Consider the following 12317-nt stretch of genomic DNA (forward strand, 5'->3'; position numbering starts at 1 on the left):
AAAGCTGCTCACATCTGGTGCAGCTGCTTTGAAAGCTGCTCCTGTCTCTTTCGGCAAAGGCACTGGACTTGCAAAGTGGTTGTAGAGCAAAAAAGGCAAGAAATGTAAGGCTACAGTGTGAAACGGTGTCATGAAAATCACAAGACTTTATTTCCCATATGCAGAGGGTTTAAAATGGTACACTTAAATTTGTTTTACTTCTGAGAAAAATGTAACTTATGCTGTTCCTTGTCTCATTCCTATGCATCTGGCCCTGAATGTTCAACTGTACACATTGGGACAATGAGATCGGTCTACATTTCTGAAAAGCTCCTTTAATCAAATTTGAGGATTTCCACACGAGCAGCAGTCTTCAAAGTTGACTCTTCTGTAATAAAAAACTGCATTTACATACAGACAGGACACTATGAAAAGCTAAACACTCTGAAAACCTTAATCTAAACTATCATGATTACAATCGAAAACTATTCTGCAATTCTATTGCTAGTTGGAAAGATGTCCTAGTAATTTTGGCACGTATAAAAATATAAAAACAGAGGGAGCCCACATTTCAACACTGTAATCGACAAACTTAAAGCCTCAGAGACATTTGGTGAAACCAGCATTTCCCCATCCTTCAATAGACTGTTCAATGGAGGGCACTCTTCACCACCTGGTTCATGATTTCTTCCTGGCAAACCCCTCACACCATCTCCAAGAGCTGAGCAAGCTAAGAGAAAGCCACTTCCCATATCAGATGTTTCCTTTTTAAGCCTGCATCTCTTTCACTAACCCAGGAAGAAATCCCAAAATGAAAAACAACGATCCCTTCTAACGGCAGCTGTACACATTTAACTTTAGTTTCTTCAACTTCAATTAGGTGGTCGGATTTGTACGTGCGTGCTCTACAGGTGAGGAATGCAGCCTCTAAAGAATGAGGGAACATTCATAACCCACCACTGGGATTATGTGTCAATATTTGTTACATAATTTTACTGAGTTGTGCGTGATAAGAACATCTTTCAGAAAAACACAAAACTGTAATTTCCCACTTAGAATAAAGCATCTGTTAATTTATTTCCCCTTTCCCATAATCACCTAGTATAGAATGCAGACCTACAAATGGGGGCATATGTGTTTTGCATCCTGCAGTAAAGTTGCAAGAGGCTTGCCTCACATCTTAACTGATTCATCCAGGTATGACTTAGAGAAAAAGCTTTTTTTATGATGCCTCATGACAACTTGGTAGAAAATGATACCACATAGTTTCTTACCTACTGCAAAACTATGTAGGCAGGAAGAGAAGTCTACTTATATTTGTATATTTATACATAAGTATACACGATACTTACGTATTAAACAGAACATTTCTAACAATGACTATATCAAGAACTGCAAACTATATACCAGGAAGTCCTCTGCTGGGATAACCAATGTGGTGCCTCCAGTTGGGTTTGATTATACCCTATACTGCTTAAATACTGACCATATCATGAGCATCCCGATTCCAGCAGTCCCAGTTTGAGCATGCTATAAGGTCTCTCTGATTTAACAACTCTAAATCTCCCTCCATATTAAAGTGGAACCGAAAGGGTGAGCAAAGTTGACAACTCACTTCAAGAGAAGTATCATTGGCTTCACTCACTAGTCAACTGCATTTTTATCACAATGAGTTGTATGAATCCAGATGAAGTGGTTAATTTATGGAGCAAATGTGTTCTGCAAATTCAGAAAGACTTTGTGTTATACACTTGTATGGGTCAGTTTACGACCCATTCCTCACAGGTTTTAAAGCTTTTTTTCCCTTCAGTTTCAGCCAAGGGACTTGGGAATTGTTCCAAATACTTGCAAAGCCAGTAACCTGCCAACCCCTGCACTACATCATTAAATGAAAGTTCAGGAGATGGTGTAGATAATGAGATTTGATGGCTGAAGTGAGCTATTAAGGTTCCTGGCTTGGGAAAAGTAAAATACCCAACAACTAGCTAGCAGATGTCATGAGACACAAAAATTATATCTGGCGTATGACACACATATTCTACCAAGTACAAAGGCAAATTGAAGCTGCCCACATGCAGTTCCAAAGGCAACTCCCCAAACAGCCAGCCAGCCCCACTGATCACTAAGACTGAAAAGACTTGAAGGAACCAGGCTAAGTAGTCAAAGTTTGATCAGAAGTGGAGTTAATGGTTGTTATATTCTGCTACATAACTAATAGGGTCCGTGCCTTTCCTTCTAGAGACCAAAAAACCAGAGAGTGTAGAAGGATTCTTCTTAAATGATCATAAAAGCTTGGATGGAAAGTCCTTTTTAAGCAAAACTATGTCTTTAATTATTGCTTCTTCCCATCGTTTTCAAAACCACATGATCAAAAGAATAGGATCAGTATGGACCATCTCATTTGTATATATTGTACACTACTTAGAACTGTGCAGAATTTCAGGTTGGGTCTATTCTCTTTAAGTATTGTACAAGAACCATCTGAATTCCAAATGACCTGAATATAGTTGTGAGATAAAATAGCTGCATTCACACATAATTGTAAAGCCAGATTTGGGATTATGATCTGGGATTATGCTTTACGCATAATGTGCACATTAAACTAATCTAAAAGTAAACAAATTGAATTGCACTTTATTGCTACGCAGGAGCCAGGACAAAGTTTGAAGTTTTCTACAGTAATTTGGTCTTGGAAAGAAACAAAAGTTCTTTTGCTTCTTAAATACACTCAAAAGTGGGGGGGGAGGCAGGTCCACATCTTTGAACTGGAATGTATAGTCTGCAATATCTTATTAAGGTTATCAGATCTGGGCTGCAGAAATGCAATCTCCAGATGCTAATTTAGGTATTAAAATAAACAAATTACCATTTGATGCCATTCTGTGGGTATTTTGCACATCATAATAATCTCCTTTACCACCACTTGAGAGTTAGCTTTCCCTTTTGCATTCATGAACAAAATCCTCTTAAAATTAATAAGTGATTACCCTCCATCCTTCATTCAAAGGTTTAGCTAAATCTTCTCCAGATTGGCTTGTATCCTTTTGCTGCCAAACCTCATACAGGCTGCTTTACTTGGTGCCTCCGTCTAAATACCAAGAGTTCAGAATCTCTAAGAGGCAGCAATGCAGTTCAAGAGCAAGCAAGATAAATACTCATCCTAACTTTCCTATTTCAACCTTAGCTCTGCTATGAACATATGGGGTGGGGGTGGGGGTGGGAAGGCTGAAGCATTCTGCTCTACAAAATCTCAGCCCACTAAATGATATAGGCCTAAGTAACGGGGTTGTCCTAATACTGTTTCTGAAGCCCTTAGAGCAGTGGCATTATGCAAATAATGAATAATACATTGAAAGCCCCCCAAATAATAATCCAGCCATCTCTGGAACAGCCTCCTGCAATCCAGGAAATTCCCAGCTAACTGGAACATTTGGAAAGTGTAGTTTCGACACATCTGGACCACACCTTGTGGGAGAAAACTGAATTAGAACAACACTGATTTCATTTGGTTCTGATCTCAATTTTTGTCCTTCTTTCAACCAGCAACTTATTGGTTTACTATTGAGTTTTTTACTATTTACAATAATTTACTGTCGAGTTTTTCTTTTAAATTATAGTTTTCTTTCATTGTGATTCCTTCCTTTCCAAAGCAAAACAATATGGATTCTGATGGGGAATACTTAACATTAAACTGGAACGTTAGGCTGATTTCAGTCCATTTCCTCTCAGCGGCAGGCCAGGAGTTCTGCTGAGTTTGGTGTAAGCTGGAGGCAACTGTACCTTCCGCAGGAACTCAACGGCCAGGTTGCTAGATGGAGGCAAGCAGAGAAACAAGCAGCAGAGGCATCTGCTGGAAGGAAAAAGAGCAGTTCCAGAGGAAAGGGAAGCCAATGCTGATGGTCTAGGATCCAGCCTCTTGTTCTTGGCCCACAGCTTCCAGGAGTAGCCCCATCGGCGTGCGCTTAAGTCCAATGTTCTCCATTTTGTTCTCAATCTTGTTTTTAATGTTCCGCAGACGCAGGGAGGCATGGATGAGGCTCACTGAAAGGGAATGGGTTGCTCATTAGTAACAGAGGAATAGGCAGAACTACCTCCTCCCGCTTGGCACCAGAACCTCAACACACTCCCTATTCCAGTGGTTCTCAACCTTTCTAATGCCGCAACCCCATAATACAGTTCCCCATGTTGTGGTGACCCCCAACCACTTATACATCACCAGGTGCCAGGGGTGTGGCCAAAGGGGAAAAAAATGGCGGACAGCCTTGTTTGGCGACCCCCGTGAAATGGTTGTTCGACCCCAAATGGGGTCCCGACCCACAGGTTGAGAACCACTGCCCTATTTCCTTAAATTAGTCCTCCTGAATGGACAGTCAGTATGCTTAAATTCCTTAGCTAGGGGAAGATGCAGGGTGGGGAATCCCTGGCCCTTCAGATCAGTTTCAGTTTTATAAAAGAGACAGGGAGGAAGAAAGCCCACCAGAGTTTGCAAACCCAAACAAGCCAGCAAGCCAAGCTGTCAGCTTTCAGTTTCTCCTTTATTAAAAAAGCAAACAAACCAAAACTTGCCATCGTTTTCCTACTCAGAGTATATGGCATATAATAAGGGGGATTAAAAGCAGTGACACTTCTTGAAGTGCCACAGTTTTTTCGCTCCTGTAGATCATGCAACTTGTTTGAAGCCTGAGCAAAAATCTCTTCCCCATCTTCTCTCTACATGAAGCCACGGGCAGCATATAGGTTGCAGCATAAGATGGGAAAACAGCATTTGGCAGCGGTTGCTTCTATGTTTACCTATTGATCCTTACTACAGGGAAAGAAGAAATATGTCCTCTCATGCTAAATGAAATCCAATTCTCTTTGCTTGCATGTCTCACCAAAGTCCACCCTTGAAAAATTCTGCCCACCACATCCTGAGAATGAAGCATGCATTCTGCACAACCGTAAACAGATTGGGAGCGACACAACAGATGTAGGGAACAGCAGGCATACTGGCTGCACCGATGCCACATAGCCTTCCCAGGCTGAGAACTCACACATTATGGGCAGAGCGATGAAAATCAAGAAGGTGGCAGAGCCTTCGAAAAGAGACACCAGGAAATACGCAGCACCAAGGATGGCAAAGAAACACAGGCCAGGATAATTCCGCCGGAAGCGTCGCATGGGAGGGTTGTTCTCAGCGGCCCAGACAAAACCTCCAAAGAGCAGACACAGGAGTAGGCAGCTTAGCAGAATCAGCATAGGTTGGAAGTACCTGCAGAATGAGACCCCCAGAGTCAATCTTCACTTCAGCCCATAGGGGAGTACCATATGCAATTCGGATGTGCATTCAATCCAGAAGATGTTTTTGGGTGGCCCACTCTAAGGACCTCCTGTAGTTGCTGATGGTTTGGGATCTCCCAAACATCTGGAGTGAGGGAAATGGATGAGGAACATGGCCTGAAGGTCCCTCTGGTGCATTTGCTGAGGGTCCCAGATCTGAGGGGGATGGTGTCTATAGAGACCTTCCAATGGAAGACCATTCCAAAGAACCAGCCCTATATGGAAAAATGCTTCCAGGCTTTGTTCCCCTTGAACAAAGGTGAACAAAGCCTGTTTTCCTCCTGAAAACAGGGAATTATCACCCGCTTCTTCTGCACAATCAGATCTGTAGGCCACCTCCAGTGGTGGGAACTGGTGCTGCAATGAACTTAGAGCCAAGTTTTTATGCATTAAAACCAGCAGTTTAAAATCAACTTGGAAGCTACTAGGGATGCTATGGAGAGACTTCAGTGCAACTGTGAGCCCCTGGACTGTTGCATTTGGTGCCTATTGAAAGTTTGGGTTAGTCTTGAAAGGCAGCCCTATGTACAGGGAGTCCTCCACTTACGGCCACAATTGGGAATCAGAAGGTCCATTGCTAAGAACAAGGTGTCGTTCAGTAAGTGGTGCCTCATTTTATGAGCGTTTTCGCCACAGTTGTCAAGTGGGAATCACTGCTGTTGTTAAGTGAGTCACACAATCACTAAGCAAACCTGGCTACCTCCACTGGCTTTCATAAATTGGGTTGGGAAGGTCGCCAATGGCAACCGGATGGCCTTGAGCGGCCAGAACCCTTGTGAATGAATACAGGCCGATTGCCAAGTGCCCAAATTTTGATCACGTGACCATGGAGATGCTGCAGTGATTGTATACATGAAAGGACCAGGTCATAAGTCACTCTTTTCAGTGCCGTTGCAACTTTGAATGGTTGCTAAACAAACAGTGGTAAGCCAAGGATTACCACCTGATCCGTGTGTCACACTAATCTAGGCAGGGCGATGAGGGCAATGAGGCCCAGTAGCAAGGTCCTTACATCCAGGTAAAGGTGAAGCTGGCACACAAGGTAAAGATGGGCAAAACCTCCCCACTGCATCCACTGGGTTGCTCCAGTCAGAGTCAAACTACCCCCTTGTAGCTTCACATGGATAAATACTGAATAATGGAAGAGAGAACTTGACCCCTGTGGTACAGATACACTTTGACTGACAACCATTTGTTTAGTGACTGAAGTGACAACAGCACAGAAAAAAAATGACTTACGACTGTTTTTCACACTGATGACCATCGCAGCCTCCCTGTGGTCATGTGATCAATGTTCAGACACTTGGCAACTGGCATGCATTTATGACAGTTGCAGTGTCCCGGGGCTTTTTTTTTTTTTTTTTTTTGGCATACTGCAGCATCAAAAAAGCCCGGCGTGACTCTGCAGCCAGGCCAGTCATGCCTTGCCAGAAGTGGGAACAAGAAGATGGCGAAGGTGAGCTGGAACAGCAGAGTGCAAGGTGGGGATGGCAACTGCAGCTGGGACCGGGGTTTCCTGGGGTGTGGCAACTAGCCCCAGAGCTGCACAATTCCAGGGCTGCTTGCTGCCCTGTAAAGCAGGTTGCATGGTGGTCAAAAGGGCAGAGATGGGGAGAGAGGCAGACAGAGGGGAGTTGGAAGCAGCCTCTTAGCAAGGTTGGGAGGACCAGGCTCAGAATGACTTGGATTGGGGTGGGTCCCCAGCTTATGACTGGTGGAATTCATTTATTAAGGGCAATGGGAAGTGCCATCACTAAGAAATAGTGATAACAGTCACATGACATTGTGTCCTACGACCACATCACTTAATGACAAGAGACTCCATTCCCAATTATGGCCTCAAGGGTACCATAATTGCCACTACCATTCAATCTCTCCGTCCCTACCACTACAAGTAAGTGGCATGTGGAAGACCACTGTTATTTCAAGCAATTTAATGACATATTTTGATTTCATTTTCCCATTTAAAAAAGTCTAGAAGTTTAGCGCTCATTCCCTGCTGGTTTTTAAGGAGGGGAAGAAATCTTCATGTAGCTTCAAAGTTTTTCTTGCTGTGAAAGTTTCAGACTTTTGATTCCCATCTTAGAGTCATGTGCCACTCAGTCAAGGACAGATCTTATAGTCTCCTGACCACAGCAAGGCCTTGAAGTCATGGTGACAGGTTTTGATAAAAACCTCGGGGTTGTTTTTGTTTCCATTGGGTACTGTGAAAATTGGCCACCCTTGGTGTACTTCTGTTATTAAGGAGCTCCTAAGTGGAGCTTGTAAGGGATTTGAGTTTTATCCTGCTTGATATGTATGCTTTTTTAGGTTATGCTGTTTAATTTGTTTGCTTTAGCTAATAATAACATTTAAAATCCCTTTATTTACTGGGGTGTTCATTGTCTCTGGTTCCCCCCCCCCCAAAAAAAAAAACCAATTGCCTGGGCACCTGATTTCTGCCCTGGCACTTGCCAAAACACTACTGACTAGAATAATCCACTAGAGCAGAAATACCATAAAAATGCCTCCAATCCACTGATGATGATCCAAAAGATACCAAAGTTCACTGAGAAAAGGGCCACCACAGATACACCAGCCCTATACAGGGGTCAGTGACAAAAGCTGTTTCAATAACATGCCTGAGCCTAAACTTTGACAGATAAGAATCCACACAATTCCATACTCAGCGTGTGGTCCTCAATGGAACCGCATCTACATGGAGAGAAGTGTGTAGTGGGGTGCCCCAGGGCTCTGTTCTGGGCCCAGTGCTCTTCAACATCTTCACCAACGATCTGGATGAGGGGATAGATGGGGAACTCATCAAATTTGCGGATGACACCAAGCTGGCAGGAAGAGCCAACACTCCAGAAGACAGGCTTAAGATACAGGAGGACCTGGACAGACTTGAACACTGGGCGCTATCTAACAAAATGAAAGTCAATGGTGAAAAAAGTAAGGTTCTACATTTAGGCAAGAAAAACCAAATGTACAGGTATAGTATAGGGGGTACCTTGCTCAATAGTAGTAACTGTGAGAGGGATCTCGGAGTCCTAGTGGACAATCACTTAAATATGAGCCAGCAGTGTGCTGCAGCTGCCAAAAAAGCCAACACAGTGCTAGGCTGCATTAACAGAGGGATAGAATCAAGATCACGTGAAGTATTAATACCACTTTACAATGCCTTGGTAAGGCCACACTTGGAATACTGCATCCAGTTTTGGTCACCACGATGTAAAAAGGTGTTGAGACTCTAGAACAGTGGTTCTCAACCTTTTTTTTCTGGCGACCCCGGTCATAAGGACGCGGCACGCATGCGCGGCACGCATGTGCGGCGTCGCCCCCATGCGCAGCGCGCATGCGCGGCGCAAATGCACAGTGCCGCCAGCTGACAAAAAAATGGCGGATCGCGTTGTTTGGCGACCCCCATTATATGGTCGTTCGACCCCAAATGGGGTCGTGACCCACAGGTTGAGAACCACTGCTCTAGAAAGAGTACAGAGAAGAGCAACAAAGATGATTAGGGGACTTGAGGCTAAAGCATATAAGGAACGGTTGCTGGAATTGGGTATGTCTAGTTTAATAAAGAGAAGGACGAGGAGGGACACGATAGCAGTATTCCAATATCTCAGGGGCTGCCACAAAGAAGAGGGAGTCAAGCTATTTTCCAAAGTGCCTGAAGGCAGGACAAGAAGCAACGGATGGAAACTAATCAAGGAGAGAAGCAACCTAGAACTAAGAAAAACTTACTGACAGTTAGAACAATTAACCAGTGGAACAACCTGCCTCCAGAAGCGGTGAATGCTCCAACACTGGAAGTTTTTAAGAAGAGACTGGACAGCCATTTGTCCGAAATGGTATAGGGTTTCCTGCCTGAGTAGGGGGTTGGACTAGATGACCTCCAAGGTCCCTTCCAACTTTATCATTATCATTTTCAAAGAGCTATTCAAACATAGTTTTTCAGAGCAGCATTTGCAGACTCTGCTGCCTGGGGGACCCAGGAAGACTATCTCGTTGTTACAGTTATGCTACAGAGTAGACTTTCCTCGCACTGTAGTTTTAAATTTGAGTACCAAAAGCCCAGGAAGCAGCTCCAATTTGCCATCTTCCAGATGCGTTACGATTACAATTCTGATTTCCCATTTGTTGGCCATGCCGGTTCCATCGCCCGCAGTTCCCCCCCTACCCACCCCAGGGTTATTAAAGACACAGGCCCTTCTTTCCGCATTGGCCCATCGTATTAATGTTCAAAAATTGCAGGAGCATTTTAAGAAAAAAAAAGTGGCAATTTCCCCGCTTACATCACTTTTTTCCCTTCCCAAGATTGAAGTGGAGATTGTTCTTAGTTTCCGTATCCCACCTTCGGATGATGAAATGTTTTCTCCTAAGAAGCTCGGATTTAAATGGCAGTAAAAAAACAAAAAAAAACAAAAAGCACCCCGCCCTTCCCCATCTTAGTTCGGCCCTTCGCCTCTACCAACTAAGCCTCCCTATTGTTCGGTAACCGAGTCTCTCCCTCCCCCCCTCCCAGCTCCCCACGCCCGATCCTCGCCTCCCGCCGGACTTCGCACAACCGGACTCTCCTTCTGCCGGCCGTGCTCCGCCCGCCGCCGTGGCACTCACCCGCCCAGCAGCAGCCCCGCGGCCAGCAGCAGCAGGTAATTGCTCTGGTAGTACAAGAGGTTGTTAACCACGCGATTGTGCCAGCGCTGCAGATCCCGCACGTCGGGGGCAGCCAAGCGAGTGGAGCCTAGGAGAAAATCATCCAGCCCCCGAATTGGGGGCAGCCGCACCTCGGACATCTTCGCTAGCTCCGGGCGGGAGAACTTCCATCCCCACAATGCATTGCGGCGATAGACCTGGCGGCAGGAAGACATGGAAACAGGAATGTTGTGGAGGAGACGGGGCAGGGCGTCGCCTTTAGCCGCCGCTGGACTCGCTTTCTTTTCCTTGCCTTCTGTAACTCAGGAATATGAATTGCCTCACAGCAACAAGAAAAGATACGGCTCCTCCAAGGAAACGTTGAGGACTTCTACAAAGACCTGGAGGCAACTGTAGAAGCTGCTTATTGGTACAATAGGCTAAGCTGCCTGAAAAGTCTGGCGTGGCTTTTGAAAACAAATTGGGATGGGCCAAATAAATAGAAATGAAAGAAAGCGAGATGGGCTTTTGTGGCTTCTTCTGCTGTATTATCTTAAATATTAAATGGATTGATGGATCAATGACTCCAACTCCTTGCCAGATGCAAATTTCCTTTGTTACAGTATCCCCCAGATGTGGCCATCTGGCTTCTATTTCACTGTGTCCAGTAAAGCGAAGTCCACCTCAGTTTCACTATTGGTTACCATTAGGATTTTTCTGATTTTAAACCAAAACCTACACTGTGTGAACATGTTTTTTGGTCCTATTCTTGAAACAAGTCTAAAAAGCTTGCCTTTTCTACAGCTCTTCAGATACCTGGAAACAATCATTGCGTCTCTCCATTGCCTTCTTCAGCTAAGTGCCTCCAGTATGTTTTTCCTTAGAGGCCCTCATCTTGATCACCCTCCTCTGGAAATGCTTCAGTGTGTCAATCTTCTTCCTAAAATGCAGTGTCTGGAACTGGATATATCATTCTAGTGCAGGGGTAGGCAACCTTAGCTCTTTTATGACTCGTGGACTTCAACTCCCAGAATTCCTGAACCAGCCATGCTGGCTCAGGAATTCTGGGAGTTGAAGTCCACGAGTCATAAAAGAGCCAAGGTTGCCTACCCCTGTTCTAGTGTGTCCTGAGCAATGCACAATAGAAAGGAAGATGGCTTGTTTTTCTTGATCCCAATACTGTTCTTCAGTTGAAGTTTAGGGCAGGCTTTGCTTTTTTTATTTTCAGCAGCACCACATCTACCTCTGACTCTGATCCATCAAGATTCCCCAAATCTTTTTTTTCCTGTGCTCTACCCAATATGATCCTCCATCTTCTACCTCTGATTTTTGAAATTCACCTTATTAGTTTCCACCCAATGTTCTAGATTTTGGAGATTCTCCTGAATCTTGATACTGTCTGGTAAGATGTTAGTTCCTGTGTGATCAACAAACCTTGGAGAAGGGGAGTGTCATGGGAAAGACAGAACAGGCACAAAAGACATAATAAATAAATGCCAATGCTGGTATTGGAAGGTTGGGTTTTTGCTTTGTATCATTGCAGTCCCATTTGTGTCTGGTCTTTCTTTTTCCAGAAACATCATTCCATTTATAAGATGCTCACATTGAGCTTATTGTATATTGGAGCCTGATCATGTCAGTAATCACTCTCAGCTACCACTATTGCTCACAGAAATTCTCGGGTTTTTTCTTCACAGCTATTCTCCTACATGTATGACATCAAACCATAAGGCAGTTTTAATGTAGTATGATGTGCAAATGGAGTCAAAAGTTGAATGTCCCTCAAGTGCTAAGAAAATAGCAAATTTTTCACCGAACAATGTTGTAAGATTTCTAGCTATGTGACAGAATTGAATTTAATAAATACACAAATAAAATGCTAGAAGCTTTTTTTGAAAAAAAAAAAATTAAAAAGTCCAAAATCTCACCAAATCTTATTGGTTCTTAATCTTACAAAAATTCTTGTAAGACAATAAAGAACTTGGGAGATTTTCTGACTTCAAAAAATTCTGCTCAGCGTTTATTAATTAGAATGGCAGGGGGATTCACAATGGCAGTTATGAGTGCTATACCATATTTATATAACTAAATACAATAATATTGTTATAGAGGTCAGAAAGAAGGCAGCACTAAAATTAATTAGTAGAAATGGAAAATAATTTATAGCCACACAATTCATATGATGTTTAAATTAGATAAAGAAGAAGAGCAGAAGTATCTGTGTGATTGATTTTCTGTTCTAATTTACCTGCTCTTATAGAAGTAATAAGGATCTAGTCCACCCTAGCCTTTTTCCTCTATGAGGATGAGTTGCTATCTAGCCTTCTCCAATAAAGGATTACATATAGAATGACATTTCCCACATACGTATAGACAATGGTTAAGATTTCACATCAGAA

The 12317-nt window shown here is 43.5% G+C and overlaps 1 protein-coding gene across 3 annotated transcripts; it reads right to left on the minus strand.

Annotated features, from left to right (window-relative positions):
• Positions 1-128: 128 nt before the first annotated feature.
• On the minus strand, positions 129-10383 carry PRAF2 (PRA1 domain family member 2). 3 transcript variants are annotated; one of them, XR_005557137.1, is made up of 4 exons: positions 9901-10383; positions 5013-5230; positions 3665-4020; positions 129-367 (listed from the first exon to the last, which is right to left on the minus strand). XR_005557137.1 is itself a non-coding variant. In XM_039347074.1 (3 exons), the coding sequence occupies exons 1-3, from the start codon at positions 10152-10154 to the stop codon at positions 3881-3883; spliced, it is 612 nt and encodes a 203-aa protein (XP_039203008.1). In that variant the 5' UTR covers positions 10155-10383; the 3' UTR covers positions 129-3880. The 3 variants fall into 3 exon arrangements, 1 of the variants encoding a protein (XP_039203008.1); XR_005557136.1 differs by having other exon boundaries at positions 1595-4020; XM_039347074.1 differs by having other exon boundaries at positions 129-4020.
• Between the last annotated feature and the right edge of the window lie 1934 nt (positions 10384-12317).

This window comes from Crotalus tigris, unplaced genomic scaffold (genome assembly GCF_016545835.1).
Source record: "Crotalus tigris isolate CLP2741 ecotype Arizona unplaced genomic scaffold, ASM1654583v1 scf7180000018053.2689490, whole genome shotgun sequence".
NCBI classification, from domain to species: Eukaryota; Metazoa; Chordata; class Lepidosauria; order Squamata; family Viperidae; genus Crotalus; species Crotalus tigris.